Genomic DNA, 20528 nt, shown 5'->3' with positions numbered 1-20528 from the left:
TTGATTCATCAGGCAAAATTCTTTTTGAGGTGCGTCTCTCTCCCAAGTATATTATTCCCATTGTTTGAAATTGACATTTGGTCACATTAAGGTTAGCGCTCGCAATTTCCAGAACTGTTTGGTATTTCCTGATGTTCAGTGGCAGTGCTGCTCCAAATTATGTCATTGATGTAGCCTTTAGTGCCTGCTATGCCCTCTAGCATCTGGCTTGTTGCATGGTGAAATACTTTTGGAGCTGAATATATTCTGAAAAGCAGTCTTAGGAAGCAGTATCTGCCAAATGGTGTGTTGAAAGTGCAGATCTTCGAGTTCTCAGTGTCCAAGAGATCTGCCAAAATCCAGCTGATGCATCTAATTTGCTGAAGAATTTGGCTCCTGCCATCTGGGACAACAGTTCATTTCTTGTGGGTAAGTGGAAGTGTCCCCTTAGATTTTAGTTCAATGCCTGAGGGTCAGTCCATAAACAGTCGTAGTCCCCTTCCTTTTTTCTGTACAGTTACTAAAGTGTGAACTTGGGTTGTACGTTCTTCTATTCTCCAGATGATACCATTTGGTTTGCGGCTGTTCATCTAGCCTCTTTCTTAAGGCTTGAGGAACATGTTGTGTAGTGTGTACCACAGGTTCTGCAACTTCTCTTTACTGTATCTTATATATTACTGGAAAACACTCATCTCCTGTGAATAAATCGTCATATGAAATGATTAAAATGTTCATAGCTGTTTCTATGTTGTCTTTCTGGCATACATCCTCTTAAGATCAAGCACCTTACATGTGGGAAGGCCCAAGACACTGTTTGTTTTCCTGTGTGTATGACCACAAATTCTTGTTTTATCATTTTCCCATTACATTTAAGTGTCAGTGTGCACTCACCCACCACTGGAATTGTTCCTTCAGAATTGTCTTTCAAACACTTTTTTGACTTTTCCACTTTCATGTGCTCCTTACATTTCTCTATTTCATTTCCTGTTATTCCATTTACATGTGCCCCAATGTCTGTCTTGGACGTCACATATGTGCCAGCCATTTGTGCACTTTTTAATTACCCAGTCTTTTGAGTTTTCTGACTCCTCTATTATTGTCTTAAGAGCAGCTCTTCCTGTTCACTTGAGGAATCCCGTGCGCTTTACTGCTTTCTCTGCACATTTTAGCATAATGGTTGGGTTTACTGCAGTTTCTACCTACTTGTCTGAATGCTGGGCATTTCATTGCTACATAAAATCATAGAATATTACATCACTGGATTTGTTTTCTGCTTTCCATGTTTCTGTCTTTGGCCAATTTCTGTGAGCTTTTCCCTTGTTGGTTTAGCTATAGTAATTTGTCATGAGCTCTGTGCCTATCTGTAAGCTTTTTATTTGTGTTTCTGTTTGTTCTGCTGCTTGGTATGTACATAGTGCCCTTTCTAGCATCAGATCCATTGCCTAGTAACTGTTACATCACAACAAAGAGTCTGGTGGCACCTTAAAGACTAACAGATTTATTTGGGCATAAGCTTTCGTGAGTATAAACCTCACTTCTTCGGATGCATAGAAGTGAGGTTTATACTCACGAAAGCTTATGCCCAAATAAATCTGTTAGTCTTTAAGGTGCCACCAGACTCTTTGTTGTTTTTGTAGATACAGACTAACACGGCTACCCCCTGATACTTGTTACATCACAGGACAATCTGATCTTTAATGAGAGCTTTTTAATATTACAACACTGACTTTTTAGTTCTAAGCCTGACAGACTCCTCTATTGTTTCCCCTTCATTCTGTGTTTTCATCCTGAACATATATCTCTCATAAGTAATGTTTTTTTTCCCCTAGGGACACAATGATCCTCAAACACTTTCATTATTTCTTCAAGCTTTCTTTTCCACCACCGCCATCTGTATAGAATGCATTGTGTACATTTAGGGCTTCTGAACCTGCTACCGTACAATCTTTTGCTTATTCTCTGGTTTATTTGCCTCTGTAGCTTTCATATACCGTTCAAATTGCTGTCTGAACCTTTTCCAAGCATAAGCAGAACTTTCCCTGATTCTTAGGGCTAGTGGGAAATTACTTGCAGTTCCATGGGCTCTGGAGTAGCCTTTGCAATGTGAACTCTCACTGGGTCTTCCAGCATAGTGTGCCTTCCACACCTGGTACCATGTAATATCTGCCTGATTAGCAGAGTGGTGTCGAGATCGACCCTTTACTATGCACAGAAAAGAGGTAACAAAACTACTACTGCTCTGTGTAGCTGCAGCCTATGGCTTGCCCTGGGCTTCTTTTGTTTCTGCCCCAGCAGGAAGTGTGTCATTGGGGAAACCAGAGACTACATTTAGCATGTAGAGGAAGCATTACATCTATATGCTTTCTAGGGGACTTACTGTATGGCTCAGGGAGGAACTGGGTGGTTGGGGTAAGAGGGACCTAGGTTTGGTGGAATGGAGCTAGGGAGTGGAAAGCAGGGACTTTGGGGTGGCAGGGACCTCGTGAGGAGGAATGGGAATGGAGGGAACCCAGACCCTGCCGTGGTATGGGGGGCACACAACAACCTTTGCAAGGGGGAGACTATGCAGGAGCCTGGTAAGAGGGGGCCACACAGAAACTTCAGCATTGGTAGAGGGGAGAATGGGGCACATACAGGGTCCCTGCCAGGGGTGGAAGAGAGGAATAGGGTTGCCTCACAGCCCCTGCTGTGGAAGGGAATGGGGCACAATGGTATGGGGAGAAGGAAACACAAAACCACTGGCATGTGGCAGAGGGGGGAATGAGGGGGACACACAGAGCTCTAGGCATGGGATGGTTGGGGGGAGTTGCAGGGAGTCTCTGAGAGGGATGGGAGGGTGGCATACAGGGAGTTTGTGGGAGGGACTGGATTGATGCAAGGAGCTCCTGTTGGGTGCAATGCACTTGGCCTACAGAAGCTATGAATTGTGCAACCCCATACTGAATACTGTATTTTGACCTGGTTATTGGAATATTTACTGAATGACTACATTGGATTAAATCAACAGGACTATTGGGAAACAAACATGACTTGAGATAAGACATCCCTCAACAAACTCTTGGGAATTGTTACAAAACACCTGAGACAATGCACGGGCCTTTTGCTTTTATGCTCTAGGTTGGCCCCTGTAGAGCACACCAAACTGGTTTTGGGCATCAGGTCCAAGCATGTGAGCTGAGAGAACAAAGAGCTTTGTCTACCTTTAAAGACAAGTCTCTCAAGTATGTTGTATGTCTACACTGCAATGAAACATCTGCAGACTTTGTCAGCTGAGTCACTACAGGGCGGTTTAATTGCAGTGTAGCCGTTTGGGGACCCTCTCCCACGTGAGAGGGGCCTGGGCTCCAGCCTGAGCCCGAACGTCTACACTGCAATTAAACAGCCCCGAAGCCTTAGCCCCACGAGCCCGAGTCAGGGCTGACCCAGGCCAGCCATGGGTGTTTAATTGTAGTGTAGACATACCCTCAGATTCCAGAGGTTGGGGTGTCTGCGAAGTTAGACATACTAGGTCTTCATGTTAAGGATGGTAGGACTTCAGGTAAGATAGGCTTGCACGTAGTCCTTATGTTGTTTTTTAAAAAAAACTTTTTATCTTATGTTATGCTTTGTTCCAATGGTTAAAAATAAACAATATTTTGTTTTAAGAAGGCTATTTTGAGTCACAGTAATCCACTGGTCACAAGTTCCTTCAGGGAAGAACTGTAGGTACCGAACCCAGGCATACCTGTTTGGATAAACATGGTTGATGTGCAGGATTCTGCACCCCAGGGAGAATCATGTGATTTCACCGCAGGAGAGTTGAAGGCACAAAGCCTGATACCTCGGGGGATGTGGTCAGAGAGACCAGAGGGGGGTTGGAAGTGCAGCTAGCCCTGTAATCGTGACATCTGCTACTTGTACTCACCAGTGGGACTATTTGTAGAGCAAGGGTACTACCTCAGCATAAGGGTTTCAGAATCCCACCATACATCCTATTTGTCACATTTTCATGAGTAATTTATAAATTTTGGACTTTAACACTTTAGTCATATCCAGGAATCCTCTCTCCAAAGTGGTGTAAAGCTATTGATCACACCCATTGCAGGAGAGTCGTTTTGTTGTTTTCTCTGGGTGAAATTCACCGTTGTGCAGAGAGCTTCACAAAAGGCTTGAGCCCTTCTTTGAAGATTTAAGTAGTGCATAGGCCTTGTTCATGCTCTCTAAACTGAAAGTGTGAATTTTACCAACTGGGGTTTTCGGCAAGGGCAAATAACTGCTTAAAAATTAAATACTGTATTTTTGGGGAATTTGGTATTATGGTTTCCTGCAAAGTGTTGCTGTATGCGGCTGTGCCTTTTGTGAATTCATAATATCTCTGAGGTGTAAGAAATATTTCCCTTCTTTGAAATATTTTAATATGTTTTGCAGCTTGGATTAGAAAAAGAAGAAAGGATCCACCCACAATGGAGGTAAGAGCTGAAGTGCCTTGTCAATTGTAAATCCAGTTTAATTAGACCAATTAGTTTTCTTGGACTGATCCATCAAACCATTTTAGAGAGAGAATGTAAAGAGTGCGGCCTACCTATTTTGTTTTATGTAAATGATATACAGTAGAGATATAAACGCTTCTAGAATTTTATAGTACAGTGTTAATGTCAGGGTGTGGAAGTAGAAATGAAATTCCTGAATTGTTTATATATCTGTTTCTTACATAGAATTTCTCAGAATTAAGTTACATTGTGATGTCGGGATAAGTAATTGTGGTCATTCAGAAACTTCTAAATAAGTGAATTGTTATGAATATTTTTTTTAAATCAGACTCTCTATATCCTAGTATGATTTTTTTTCATGCCAATTGACGTTAAAGTGCAGGCTTCAAAGCCAGTTGCCAGCATATTCATCAGAACAGAAAAAGATATTGCATTAACATTTTACAATACTAATGAGATGGGCTTTTTGCAGTTCTGACTTTTTTTCAAAAGTGCTTTCTAATGGAATAAAGCTGTGAAATATTGCTTACTCTTTCATGCTGACAAATGTGCAAAGAATGGAACAATTCTGACTGTTAAGACCAGAAAAAACAAACCTGAATTTGACATAGTTTTATTGAAATCTGGCACTTAGCAATCAATCTATAGACTTAAAAATGAATAATCACTAAAGGCTCAATCCAAACAGACTGTGTCAGTAAGTTGAGCTCTATTGACTTCAGTGGCGCTACGTTGATGTACATCAGCTGAAGATCTGGCCCTATATCTGTGACCACCTGAACTGCACAACCTAGCAGGTTACCCACCTTGGCTGCACATTAAGATGATGTATTCAGGATACTACTCAGCCTGTCATTTTTACACACCAACATTTTTTCAAGAGGCGCAGAATTATAGAAATGAGCTCTCATCTGCTATGCAGCTCTTTCTATTGGTGTCTCTTCTACTTTCCCTTCCCCACTCCTCACTGGAGTTATCCAGGCAATGGGGGCTGTAGTAAACCCATAAGTGGAACTAAAATGGAGTTAAGCCTGTGTTCCAGAGGCTGTTGAGGACCTTAAAACAAAAATGCTTGTGCAAAGAGTACATCTTTGCTCATACCCCTCTCGCTCTAGTCACTGAAGAAATGGGAGTGCTTCTCTCTCCATTCTTTCTGCTGGGGCTCCATAGATCAAAGTGCTGTTGGGGACAGAGAGGGAGTCTTCAGATTACTGGGCTCTATCTCTTCTCCCTGGCTGAGTTTAGGTCAGCATCAACTAAATGTCAACTTGGATCATGATGTTCTGTCAGTATTTCTTTCCTTGCTGAGAATATACGTCCTGTGGTACTGGGACTTCAGAGATGTTGAGTGACCCCCAATATCACTTCCATAAGTCAGATTGCCATCCTTGTTGGGCTGGGTAGAGTCTGAGACTATGCCCCTGAGAAGCAGAATTAGTTTGTGCAGCCATGTTATTTCGGAACTGGTGTTGTTAAGGCTGCTTCTGGTGGGGAGGTGTGGGAGGTTGGGGCAGTGGTCAGTACCCCTTCAGAACAGGAAGCAGGCATCCCCTGCAGATGAGCAGCTATAGAGGCACATTTGGATCATTAGACCCCTAAATATGTCACATTGTAGATGAAGTGAGCTGAGGAGGATGAAAGATTATTGGAAGTAATGGTGCATTCAGTCATAGAACTACTCATGCCTTCAACTTCATGAGGTTTATTAGGGTCCAAAAATTATTTAGCAGCTAAGTACTATACCTGCAGGGCTGTGCATTGACCTTATCAGAGAAGAAATGATAAACTGGGAATCTGAATAGTAGTTATTTTTTGTTGGAACTAATCCCTCAGGTAGTTTTTTTTTCCCCTGTATGTAATATAAGTGAAACTAATACACACATATTAAAAACTCTCAAACAGACTGAAAATAGCATTATTATAATATGTACAGCATATGCAAAATATATGATGGTGAGGGATAATGATTTTTTTCAGCATTCAGGTGGGATGATATACATAATCCACTTGCCCTGATAGTCTTTATACACCACAACACACCATATATTTTTTTATATAATATATACACACACACACACACACACACACACACGAGAGAGAGAGGAAATTTTTCTGTTTTCCCACAATGTACTGATAGCTTTAGTGTTTTATCTACAGTAATCCCTAGATATCTCTGCTGGTTTGTATTCTGTATTATACTCCCTTTTGGACAATAATGTTGATATGGTAACTGCTCTTTGACAACTATGGAACTGGGGAATATTTGTGACCATATTTCATATTGAAACTGTTGTATAACAAATCTCCTTGTCACTCTCACTCCAGGAGAAAGATGTGAGAAAATCTCCTCAAAAGGCTGTAGAGCACACCAATTTTGAATTTCAGTCTTTGACATTGCACTGTTATGTCACTTTGTGACGCTGCATCACAACACAGTGTGAACAGTTCACTTCCTGAAACTTAAGGAACTGGAGCTCTACCTCTGCTGTTTTGGTAGGAAACAGCTGTACCCTGGCAAATCCCTGCATGTTTTAACCATTGACCTTCTCTTTAGCCCCTTACCCATCCTTCCTTGCCCCCCATCCTTCCTTGCCCCTTTTTCCTCCTACCCCAACTCTAACATATTTTGTTCTTTCTCTTCGTTTCCCCTCCTCCACTCTGCCCTATTGACCTCCTGTTTCCCTTTCTCTTTCATCGTAGACTTTTATCTATCCAGCAAAACTTTACTTGAGGTGGTTGTGAACAACAGAGCTAGGAGACGTGATACTGACCGTGGCTTTGTGGTCAGCATAGACCAGCAAAAATAGTGTTCAGCCTCACATCAATGTGTAATCAGTTACTGACGTGCTGCTAAACATGATTTGTCCAGCTCTACACTGATCACTAAGCCATAGTCAGCATCAAGTCACATGATCCACATTTTATAGCACAAACAAGGCCTTTCTTCCTTTCATTCTTCGCCCCCCTTTAGTTTTGTCACTATGCACTCAACAGATCTTCATCATAATGCTTTAACTCAGCCCCTTATGGGCTGTAACACATAAGGAATTTAATTGATATTCATCTGTTGGTGTTGTCACTAGATTTAGTTTTTCTTATAGTGGAATCCTGCAATAATAATTTCTATTGGATAACTACTTGTTCAGCTTTAAGGTACTTCACATATTTAGAGTTCTTTTTATTCCCCTTTTCCCCTTTTAAATAAATAAATAAATAAATAAATGGAGATATCCCATCTCCTAGAACTGGAAGGGACCTTGAAAGGTCATCGAGTCCAGCCCCCTGCCTTCACTAGCAGGACCAAGTACTGATTTTGCCCCAGATCCCCAAGTGGCCCCCTCAAGGATTGAACTCACAACCCTGGGTTTAGCAGGCCAATGCTCAAACCACTGAGCTATCCCTCCCCCCCCAAAATTAATGGAGATATCCCATCTCCTAGAACTGGAAGGGACCTTGAAAGATCATTGAGTCCAGCCCCCTGCCTTCACTAGCAGGACCAAGTACTGATTTTTGCCCCAGATCCCTAAGTGGCCCCCTCAAGGACTGAACTCACAACCCTGGGTTTAGCAGGCCAATGCTCAAACCACTGAGCTATCCCTCCCTTTTTTTGGAGGACAGTTACTTAGAACAACACCCCGTTTGCTTGGCAAGTCAAAACCCAAGAACATTTTTGTCCTGTTAATTATGTCTAATCTGGGCAGTAATGGAAAGAATGTCTGTAAAACCCCAGGCTCTGAACCACTAAGTAACCCTCTGGGATGCTGAGCCACAGTTGGTTGCCTTTTGATTTTTATTCCAATTTGAAATATACCAGATCTCCTCCTTAACTAATTTATAAAGTTGGTAATAAAACACAGCTTGGTCTGCAAGTATTTGCAAAGTAATCTGGTGTTAAGACTACAGTGTTCCTATGGTAATGAGACTCCATTTAGATAGAGACTTTGGGCCATATCCTCATATAAATCAGCATATACATCAATTTATATCACCTAAGGATCTGGCCTCAGATAGCTATATCATTGCATCCTAAAGACAGTAACACATTGTGTATGTATGGACATATATAGTCTGTTCAGACAAAGTTACAGTTACACTGAAATGTTCCTCAACTATTATAAAGGACATAATAAATTAAACCCTTACCAATAGAACAAGAGATGAATGAGTAAATATCTTGGAACATTCTGAGATTAGGCAGTGCCCATCTCTTAACTATGTATACAGGCACTAGAGGTGAGCATTGACCTTTCCAGACAAATAAAAAGACAAGTCCCTGTCCTGAGGGACTTATAGTCCAAATTAATCAGAATATTTTAAAGTCTACAGAAGTTGCAACTTTAAATCAAGTGCTATTCTGTCAAAGAGATCTGGTAAATTATCACATTATGTGCAAATCATCTTATCTGATAAGTGGGTCACCAAAGTTATCTTTGGATATACTGGTGGAGTACTGTTGTACCTTCAGATTTACCCTGATTGTGAGTTGAACTATAAAAAGTGAGTCTAAGTTCATAAGATGTCATAATAACCTATAATAACAAATGTAAATAGGAACAGGTGCAAGAAAACCAGACAGAAAACTTAAATTAGTCTAAACAAAAAAGCCTATTGATATAACTCCTGGACGGTGTTGAGATTATGCTTGATAAATAAGAAAATGTGAGTCCAAAAATTAATGAACCAAAATTAGTGTGTCAAATACTAGGCTTAATCGGTGGACCGAATAGTGAGGGAATGGGCCATTCAACCCACTGCACTCCCATTTCGGGTCCTCACAGAAAGATTATTTGGTAAGGGAGGTGGGAAATAAGAACAACAGATGGGGACTACTGGAGCAAACTTGATCATCATAGCTGCCACCCCCACCATTTTCCTGGACCCTGCACTTTGTCATCCTGATCCTGAGGGAGATCCTGACTATATCAGGCCAGATGACATTGCCACTTCTACTGGCACTGGCTAAATCCCAAACACCACCTGAAATAAAATGGGATTGTACTTCAACAACAACAGCTCCAGCCCAACTCAACTAATTTCTTCTCTTTCCCGAAAGAACACTTATTAACATCTTTAATATCCTCTAACAGACTGTCAGAGAAGGGGATTTTCCTTCTAAAGACTCTTTCCAGCTAACGGGAAAGGGAACAAAGAATGTTGTTGGGGTTTTTTTTAAATAAAAGCCTATTTAATATTTTATATTTGAAATCTTTTAACCGTTTTTCCTTCTTTTCTTTATCTTTAATAAAAAGTTAAAAGGATGTTTAATGTTTGCACCATGGTACTAAGCAGGCTAAGATCTCTGTATACTAAACCCTGGGCCTTGTTTAACACTGTTTAATGTTGGACAGTGACTGAGTAATGTTAACACCTTTGGCCACATATTCCATGTAAATTAATAGGCACCCAGCGTGGGGCCTAAAGGGTTAATACATATTCAGAAGCTAGCGCACTGGCAAACAAGAAATTGTTTTCAAAATTAGTTTAAAACAAAAGTTTGTTTTTAAAATTCTTAGATGTGTTAAGCTTGTTTAAAATGAGCACGCAAAAAAGTTAATATTTTTTATTTAAAAAGAGGGGTTTACAATTGTTACAAAGTTATTAATTTTTTTAGCAAATGCTTTTTCATTTTTTCTTTTATTTTAAAGTTTGTATTTTCTGTAATTAGTAATTTTAAGTTCAATACAAATATTTTTTTAAAAGCAAAAAAAAAAAAAGTGTTAAATTATGAAAGGTTAAGTTGCTAAACAATTTTTTACTAACATGACATCTTAACCCTCTTATTAACCAAATGCCATTTTAATTCGGGGATGCTACTGCAATAACTGTAAATTAAATCTTAAACCACTAAAACCAAGGGCTTTTGCAATACGAAACTTTTTGGTAATTTTTCTAATTGTTTTATTTTTGCAATCTTTTTTTCCCCTCCCTTGTCGTTTTTACCACCTCTGGGTGTTGCAAATGGCTCCCGAATGCAAAAGTGGTTGCAAAAGAACTTTTTGTTGGCTTTGGTAAAAATGCCATCAGGGCTGAAGTGTTTGTGTTTGTGAGGGAAGAGGATAGCTCAGTGATTTGAGGAGTGGCCTCCTAAACTCAGGGTTGTGAGTTCAATCCTTGAGGGGGCCCACTTAGGGATCTGGGGCAAAATCAGTACTTGGTTCTGCTAGTGAAGGCAGGGGACTGGACTCGATGACTTTTCAAGGTCCCTTCCAGTTCTAGGAGATAGGATACCTCCATTAATTTCTTTGTTTTTTCCTCCAAGTGAGCAAGCATAACCACTACTGCATAATATTTTTATGATTTGTGTAAATATACAACTTTCACTGTACAAGCAGTAAAGGATGGGGAAGTTTTTGCCATCTTTACCCATTCAGGATGTAGAGCCGAGAAAGTAATAAAAGCTAGTTTGTTCTTAAATATCTTACGAACATATACCGGCAGCAAAGTTTTGTGTTTTATCAACAAATTAAGTAAGTTCTTAAGCTTTGTTAACATCACCACCTCTCCCAGCTCCATCTAAATTCCAAACACCACCTAAAACAAAATCAGACTTTTAACAACAGCTTCAGCCCATCTCAATTAACGTGTTCTCTTCACTCCAGAAACCAGTTTTTAACCTCTTTAATATCTTAAAAACTGTCAAACAAGGGAGATTTTTTCTAAAAACTCAACAATAATTTTTAAAGTAAGCCTTAATAATATACATTTCAAATATTTTGTTTTTCCTTCTCTTCTTTATATTTAATTAAAAAAAAGTTTGCCAAAATACTAAACAAACATTCTCTATATACCAAACCTTGTATAACACTGTTTAATGTTAAACAATAACTAAGTTATATTAACACCGTTAGCCCATATATTCCATCTAAACTAATACAACAGTACTATGGGGGTAAGGTTGTATTCATGATAGAAGATTTCTCTGCAGTTGTTCTCCATGTCCACCAAGAGTAGGAAAAAGAAGTAATGGGCCTAATTTGTAGCAAGGGAGATTTAGATACTAGGAAAATTTTCCTAACTATAAGGATAGTTAAGCAATGGAACAGGTTACCTAGGAAAGTTATAGAATCCCCATCACCAGAGCCATCCCTAGGGTATGAAAAATGGGGGCAATCGCCCCGGGCCCTGCCCTTTGGAGGCTCCCACGCTTCATGAGGAGGCGGATGGGGAGGTGAGGAGGAGCCCCCCTACCAACCTCTCCCTCCCTCCAGGTGCCTACTGCCGATCAGCTGTTTCACGGCATCTGGAGGTGCTGTGGGGGAGGAGAGAGGAGCTAGGGCTCAGTGCACTTGGGGTAGGGGGTGGAACTGGGTGGGCAAGAGGCTGGGTGGGGCCTGGGCGGAGCCAGGGGAAGCATCCCTGGCAGACAGAAACTTGGTGCCTATGTCCCGGGCCCCGCACCCTCCTAGAGATGGGCCTCTCCATCACTGAAGAATTTTAAGGACAGGTTAGACAAATATCTGTCAGGGACAGTCTATGTTTACTTAATCCTGCCTCAGCATGGGGAGGGATGGACCAGATGACCTCTTGAAGTCCCTTCTAGTCCTCTATTCCTGATTTTTGTGATTTTTCCCGACAGTATTTCAAGGCATTATCTGACTTAACTTTTAAACAGTGCCGCTGGTAAACACCACTGTAACGAATGCTATGCATGTTGTTATCAGCTATAGACCCCTATTCTTTCTGTTTCCCTTCTGGCTGTAAAATCTACTCCAGTCTGAAAGCTGGCATGCTTCGTGGTCTCTACTCTTATCTATTGGATTTTTAAGACTTAATTATAAAGGAACAAAAAAAGATGATATTTTCAAAAAATCTTTCAGGGTCTTTTTCATGGACTCATGCTTCCATTGCATCGCCAGGTGTGCAAAATTTAAAGCTCTTAGACACTGAGGCGTCCATAGGAGTCTTATGGGCATCTCCCAGTTAGTGCTTTAGGAGGCTTCCTGCATCCTAAATTCATTTCCTTTTTGACGGCAGTTGGCAAGTAACTCCTAAGACCTCACTGTGCTTTGGTGATCACTCAGGCTTGCATGTTTTTCTCAAGCTTCACAGCATTCTACATCCTTTGTATCCTTTCTGGGTCAGTTTCCTGATTTCATGTTTTTTGTTTGTTTTGGTTTGGTTTTTTGTTTTGCTTTTAAAGCAGTCTTTCTTTTTTTGTTGGTGTATTCCTACTTAAGTCAGTGACCAGTTGCATCAAATGGGTACTTCAGTGAGGAATTGGAACTCTTCTATCCTCATCTCCATCATGCAAGTTTTCCAGGGATAACTTTAATAATAGATACACTGGGCCTTCAGCTTCTAAACTCCTCAGTCTGGAGCTTCTTAGGAAGTCAGGGCCTGACCGAATCCAGCCTAAGATCTATCTTGTTCAGTACCCTGTTACCTGGATAGTTGTCAGTACCAGTGCTTGGTTTGTGTCCTGGCAATGCTTAGGTTACTATAACTCATACTTGCCAAATAAGCAATGTCATCCCTTCTGAAATGCTGCACTTGGCCTGGGTTGAGCATATCTCCCTACTGCAATTCCATCCAGTGCAATGGAGGCTGCTGCTCTGATCTGGATTTTGAAAAAAGCCCAGGAAAACAAATATTGGGGGGAAGCTAAGAACTGAACCTATGTAAGGGGGTGTGCCTCCATGAAGGGGAATGGGGCAAAAGTGTACTTCCATTAACCAACACTGACTAATCCTTCCTTCACTACACTGCCAGAATAGACTATCAACCTTGCCCCTTTCTGGTCCATCTTGGAGAATAGGAAAGATTAGTCATCTGAACAACCTTCAGATCATTATGACTTATTTACAAGGGTGAATGAAAGTCTTTCATAAAGCAACCTAAAACAGTATTCTGACTCAAGTGTGCTGACTTGCTTATGAACCTCCTAAGTTAAGCATAATGTCTGGAAGAAAGAGGATACCATCTGGCTTTCCTCATATAGCATGGCTGTCCAATAAGTAATATAGGTTCAGCTCTTAATGAGAGTCACTACTGAAATCAGGTTTGTACACCCATCACTAACTCTCTGTAATGCAACTTTGCACTTGGTGGGTGGTGTGCCTGTTCCTCCAGGCAGGGACCTGAATCACAGGCTATTCCTCCCTTCTTCCTACCCCCGCTGCAATCACACCATTCTACACCGAGATCTTGAAGACCCTTTAGCTCCAAATGTCACCCTCTGACACCTTTCATTCCCAATTGCTCTTTTATTATACATCAAGCTATTGGGTCAGAGAAGAATAGGGCTTCATCTCTGTGCCTGGCTTTCTGATACCTCTGCAGCAGCCGGAAAGCTATCAGTAGTGGGACTACTTTGTGTCAGTTCCCATCTTATACCAGCTGTCACAATGAGCCAGGTGCCACCTAGACAATCCATCATTACTGGGGTTCAATTGACAGAGCATTTCCTGCTGGATGGTTGGAAATGGATTTAGCTTAAAATATCCTCAATTTTCTCAGTTTGTTACACCCTTACTGTTACTCTGACATTTTTTGTGTGTGTTAATATTTTGTGTGAGATTAAGTAGGTTTGTGTGTTTCTTTAGCTAGTGTGAAAAGCCTGAAAATGGCTTGGAATAGAAAATACTATAGTAAATGGTTCCTTTTCATTCCTAATGCATTATGTGCTTGATATGCAGTAATAAAACTAAATGGCTTCTGAATTGCACAGTTGGATACAAGGTGAAATGTTAAAAAGAAAAAAAAATTATGACAGCTCCTGTCTTCTTTCAAACTATTTCTAGCATTTCCATAATTATCTGTTTTGACAGCCTCCTTGTCAAGGGAGGAAAAAATGTACTTCAGTGAGTAGTAATAAGCATAAGGTTTCAATGATTGTTTTGCCCCCAAAAGAGAGTAATTACACTGAAACTTACGTTCTGTTTAGTTACCACAATGCATACCTGTTTTTTCCTTTTATTTGATCATAAATATTATTTATTTCCGAGGTGATTGATGAAAACTAACTTCAGTCAGAAGGATTAGTTTACATAGAATTCAAATTCCCTCACCAGAATGATATGCAATTCAGAAATATTCTTTATTTGACACTGTTTGAGTCACACACTTTATTTTTGCTTCTGTCTCCTTTCATATTCTTCAATTGAGAAGTTTTAAAATGGAAACTACTCCATGGAGAGTCTAGTATATTTCTCTCTGAAAAACGATTGCACTTGCACATAAAATAGGATTTTAGCAAATTAGGTTTTTTATTACTGACACCACAAAAAGCTGCAAAAATAGGATTTACAAGTGTTGGAAAATGGTGTGATAAAAGACCGAGGACAAAGAGATCTTTGGAAAAAGATACTTTTCACCGATGTTGCTCAACATCACTGGAAACCATGGCCAGATTCAGATGCCCTTACTCCACCTTACTGCAGGAGTCAGCATGATTTCAATGTCACTAATCGTATGCATGTGCTACTCAACATCTGTAAAGGTATTGGAATCCGTTCCTACCATAGTATTGAGGCTGGAAAGCACTAATCAAAAAGCAGTGGCCTCTTTCCCTAATAGTCACCTGCTGAGGAGGGGAAGAACATGAAGAATCCATCCTTTTACATATTCTTTGCTCCTTGATTCCCTTTAATCGTTTCCTCGGTTTGATCATAAATTGGCCTATGAGCTGCACAGAGGAGAACTGGGAGAATAAAGCGCACCCTTTTACCTCTGTGCTGGCTACCTATATATCGGTTCACAACACAGTAGTCTGCTACTCCCTCTCCTGCACATGTAAGTGGGAAGTGGGTGGAACCTTGGCTGTATCCTCTAGTGCACCAGTCAGCGCAGCTGAGACAGTTGAGGGGGATGTAAACTGTGTCAGGAAAAGAGTTGGTATAGATTACATCATACACTGAGCAAGGAGAGGATCAGGGACCAATCTGTGACTCAGTCATAGTTTATTAGCTGCTGTGTTCTTGGAGCACCTCAGCTATGCACTGTTCTTTATTCAGGACAGAATGCTAGGTGCCAGTGCAGTCTTGAGTGATTTTAGTGTTCTTATTCCAACAACTTTCTCTTTTGTACATGAGCACATATTTGGTTCTCTATAAAATTCTACTTACTTTTTCTTGTCCTGTCATATGTAAAAATCAATCTTAGTTCCTCCCTCCCCGTATTTCCGTGATACCACTATGGTGCTGATAAAGTTATTTCACTTTCTAATTTCTATACATTTCCCCCTTCCTTCTCCCCCTCCTTAGAAAATATTTTTGCCAAGTCCACTGGAAAATAACTTCAACTGATACCATTAAATTCTTTTAACTTAGAAATAGCAATACAATAGCTTGGTAAAATTTTCAATCACTGTGGTCTAAACTGGATTTAAACTAGTGTTCCTGCAAGCTGTAGAATTAGTATCTATTCTACTTAGCCCTGAAGTGTACCTACACTACATTTAAAACTCTGTCCAAGGCTGTTATAGATGAATGAGCCTATATTAGTACTTCCATATTAAACTTATAATGCCCCTAGACATGATTAATTGCAGTTTTCTTGTTATCAGTTCATCAGGGTATTTGCACACCTCTCATTAAAAGGGTCACAAAAATGACATAAGCACCACTTTTACAGAGTATAACCAAATGCTGACCTTAGTACAATATCCTGAAAGACATCCGTTCAGTTGTGTTTCCATTGTAGGAGAATTACCTTCAATGTTGCCCTTTTAAAAACATGTGCTGTTAGCATAATAAAAGAACTAGACCTTTAGCTGCATATGTTTAGAGATTGGGTTAGGTTGTAAATGAAAGTACCACTTCTAAAACAATTTCTATTTTAGCTTAATAATTAGTTAATTTGGGGGATTTAAAAATTATTTTGTCTTGTGTTCAGAGAACAAAAAAAGCATTCCACCAAAATTCTCTAGCCAGTGAAGAAAACAAACTATGTAATTGTCCCCAAATAAAGAAGATTGTTCAGATCAATTTGTTGCTGAAATATGTGGGACACACAAGCTCAAAAAAGCATGTCAAAGTAACAAAGCAGTCCACATTTTAATAATTGTAATTAATCAAAGGGTGTTTTCAGTTAAACTGAATCTGAATAAATTACATTTGACATTGATTTGGCAAATGTTTACCGTTTGTTGGCAGGAATACTTAGAAGGCACATCTTATGCAAAAGCATTACTTGATTAGCCACTGTTTGGTTTAAAGAGATTTCTTAGCAAACCCAGATTTATCTTTCTAATTTCAACTGTTCTTCTGTGTTTGCACTGCACTGACACTGCCCTTCATTTACTGTTTTAGTTACCACTCCCAGATAAGAATGGTTGGATTAATGTTCAATTGCTGAGCTAGAAGGAATTGCTTGGGTCAGAACATTCGGTGCTGATTGGTGACCAAAAAGCCCTTTTCTCCCTCACAGATTTGAAACATAATAACCTAATGGCCTATTATTTCATCTTGACTATTTAACTTGTAAAACCAGAAAATGTATTTAATTAACCAATTTGGCAATACTGTAAAAGTGTGCACATCAGTTTAGCTTTATCACGTTACTAGATTTTAATTATGTCTCCTCAGGTAAAAACTTTGCCATTGTGAAATGAATACTAAACTTTATTAATAACATTTCAAAATAGCTTCTCTGTGTCCTTTCTGTTCACCAAATGTTATAGAAATAAATTTCTGCTCAGATGTGCACATGCATTCTTAACAGAGTTTAAAATTCAAGTTTCATGGATTCATAGATTCCAAAGCCAGAAGGGACCGTTCTGATCGCCTAGTCTTACCTCCCATATAACGTAGGCCATAGAACTTCCCCAAAATAATTCCTAGAACATAGCTTTTAGAAAAATCCAATCTTGATTTAAAATTCTTCAGTGAAGAAGAATCCATCATGACCCTTGGTAAATTGTTCCATTGGTTAATTACTTTCATCATTAAAAATTGATGCCGTATTTCCTGTCTGAATTTGTCTAGCTTCAACTTCCAGCCATTGGATTGTGTTATACATTTCTCTGCTAGAGTGAAGATCCTGTTTATTAAATATTTGTTTCCTATGTAGACATTTATAAATTCTGATCAAGTCCCCCTCCCCCCCCCCCCCATAATCTTCTCTTTATTAAGCTCAAGGAGTTCAATCTATCACTATAAGGCATGTTGTCTAATCCTTTAGTAATTCTCATGGTTCTTCTCCCAACCCTTCCAATTTATCAACCTCCTTGAATTGGAGACATCAGAACTGGACACCATATTTCAGCAGTGGTCACACTAGTGCCAAATAGAGGTAAAATTATCTCTACTCCTATGTGAGATCCCTATTTATGCATCATGTATTGTATTAGTCCTTTTAGCCACTGCATCGCACTGGAAACTCAAGTTCAGCTGAGTATCCACCCAGGACCCCCAAATCTTTTTCAGTCACTGCTTCCAGAATAGAGTACCCCATTCTGGATATGAGTCAACAGTGTGCCCTTGTTGCCAAGAAGGCTAACAGCATTTGGGGCTGTATAAGTAGAGGCATTGCCAGCAGATCGAGGGACGTGATCATTCCCCTCTATTCGACATTGGTGAGGCCTCATCTGGAGTACTGTGTCCAGTTTTGGGCCCCACACTACAAGAAGGATGTGGAAAAATTGGAAAGAGTCCAGCGGAGGGCAACAAAAATGATTAGGGGGCTGGAGCCACATGACTTTGAGGAGAGGCTGAGGGAACTGGGATTGTTTAGTCTGCAGAAGAGAAGAATGAGGGGGGATTTGATAGCTGCCTTCAACTACCTGAAAGGGGGTTCCAAAGAGGCTGGATCTAGACTGGTCTCAGTGGTACCAGATGACAACAAGGAGTAATGGTCTCAAGTTGCAGTGGGGAAGGTTTAGGTTGGATATTAGGAAAAACTTTTTCACTAGGAGGGTGGTGAAGCACTGAAATGGGTTACCTAGGGAGGTGGTGGAATCTCCTTCCTTAGAGGTTTTTAAGGTCAGACTTGACAAAGCCCTGGCTAGGATGATTTAGTTGGGAATTGGTCCTGCTTTTGAGCAGGGGGTTGGACTAGATGACCTCCTGAGTTCCCTTCCAACCCTGATATTCTATGATTCTATGATTCTGTGTGTATGGCCTACATTCTTAGTTCCTAGATGTATACATTTACATTTAGCTATATTAAAATCCATATTGTTTCCTTGTGCCCAGTTACCAAGTGATCCAGATTGCTCTGTATTAGTGACCGGTCCTCTTTATTATTTACCACTCCTTCAATTTTTGTGTCCTCTGCAAATTTTATCAGTGATGATTTTATGCTTTCTTACAGGTCATTGATACAAATATTAAATAGCATAGGGCCAAGAATCAATCCCTGTGGGACCCTTGCTCAATGATTCCCTGTTTACAATTACATTTTGAGACATATCAGTTAGCAAGCTTTTAACCCATTTTATGTGTGCCATGTTAATTTTATATTCTAGTTTTTTAATCAGTGGCATGTGGTACTAAGTCAAATGCCTTACAGAAGTCTAAGTGCATGACATCACCACTACTATCTTTTATCAACCAAACTTCAAACCTCACAAAAAAAATCAAGTTAGCTTGAGAGGATCTATTTTCCATATATCCATGTTATTAGCATTAATTATGTTACCATTTTTAATACTCTAGGAATCAAGTCCTAGATCAGCTATTCCATTATCTTGTTTGGGATCAATGTCAAACCAACAGACCTATAATTACCCAGGTTGTTGTCCCCTTTGCCCTTTTTAAAATATTGGCACAACATTAGCTTTCTTTCATTTTTCTGGAACATCCCAGTTTTCCAAGATTTATTGAAAATCAAAATCAGTGGTCCAGCAAGGTCCCCTCAGCCAGCTCTTTTAAAACTCTTGGATACAAACTATCCAGTCCTGCTGATATTTAAAAATGTCTAACTTCAGTCACTGCTGTTCATCATCTTCCTGAGATACTAGTGGAATGGCAGAGTGTTATCAGATGATCAGTATTTGGGAAAAATAGATTATAATGGTCTGAACAGAATATTTATTGAACACTTCTGCGTTTTCTGCATCATTATTGATAATTCTATGATTTCCATCAAGTAATGGACAAATACCATTGTCAAGATTCTTTTTTTTGTTCCTAATATACTTTAAAACCCTCCATCCTATTGTCCTTAACACTGCTGGTTATAGATTTCTCCTTAAGTCTGTGTGCATCCCTTATCAATTTTCTGCAATTCTGAGCTTCTGGTATATATTTGTTACTGTAAAATTCCCATTTCTTACATTTGTTTATATAATTTTTTGTTTACCATATATACTCGTTCATAAGTCGAATATTTTTGGTAAAAAAGTGACGCATCAAACAGTGGGGGTCAGCTTATAAATGGGTCTACACCAAAATTTGATTATTTTAAACTCTACAGCAGGGGTCGGCAATCTATGGCACACATGCCAAAGGCAGCACGCAAGCTGATTTACTGTGGCACGCTGCTGCCAGCCCGGTGTCCCCGCTGCCGGCCCCGCTCAGCCTGCTGCCAGCCTGGATGGACAGAACCCCGAGCCGGCAGCGGGCTGAGTGGGGCTGGCGGCCGAGACCCCGCCTGGCAGGGGCTGGCGGCCGAGACCCCGCCTGGCAGGGGCCGGCAGACAGGACTCTGGGCTGGTGGATGGAACCCCAGACCGGCAGCGGGCTGAGCCGCTCAGCTCGCTGCCGGCCTGGGGTCCCAGCCGCCGGTCCACTCAGCCTGCTGCCAGTCTGGGGTTCCATCCGCCGGCCCCTGTAAATGTAAAATGTATTACTGGCACGCAAAACCTTAAATTACCATGAATAAATGAAGACTTAGCACACCACTTCTGAAAGGTTCCCGACCCCTGCTCTATGGAATCATTGAATTGAATATCTAATACATTGTTGTTTTGTTTACCTGGAGCGTCTGTAGGCATGGAGCCCCTCAGCTCCCTTTGGTCGCGGCTTGCCGCTCCCATTGCCTGGGAATGGCGAATCGCGGCCACAGGGAGCTGAGGGGCTCCATGCCTGCAGACGCTCCAAGTAAACAAAACGTCCTGACCCGCCAGCGGCTTACCCTGACGGGCCGGGAACCAAAGTTTTCCAACCGCTGAAATATAGGGTCGGCTTATGAAAGGGTCAT

General features: G+C 40.5%; 1 protein-coding gene across 2 annotated transcripts in view; it reads left to right on the top strand.

The window, feature by feature from the left end:
• NDUFAF2 (NADH:ubiquinone oxidoreductase complex assembly factor 2) overlaps positions 1 to 20528 on the top strand; it is a 139137-nt gene that overhangs the window by 104598 nt on the left and 14011 nt on the right. For both annotated transcript variants that reach the window (XM_054032556.1, XM_054032555.1), the window contains one exon: positions 4387 to 4427. In XM_054032556.1, the coding sequence (XP_053888531.1) occupies positions 4387 to 4427 (41 nt within the window). The remainder of the gene's footprint in view (positions 1 to 4386; positions 4428 to 20528) is intronic.

Source organism: Malaclemys terrapin, chromosome 6, assembly GCF_027887155.1.
Source record: "Malaclemys terrapin pileata isolate rMalTer1 chromosome 6, rMalTer1.hap1, whole genome shotgun sequence".
Taxonomy (NCBI): Eukaryota; Metazoa; Chordata; order Testudines; family Emydidae; genus Malaclemys; species Malaclemys terrapin.
This window is presented reverse-complemented; position numbering and strand designations above follow the sequence as displayed.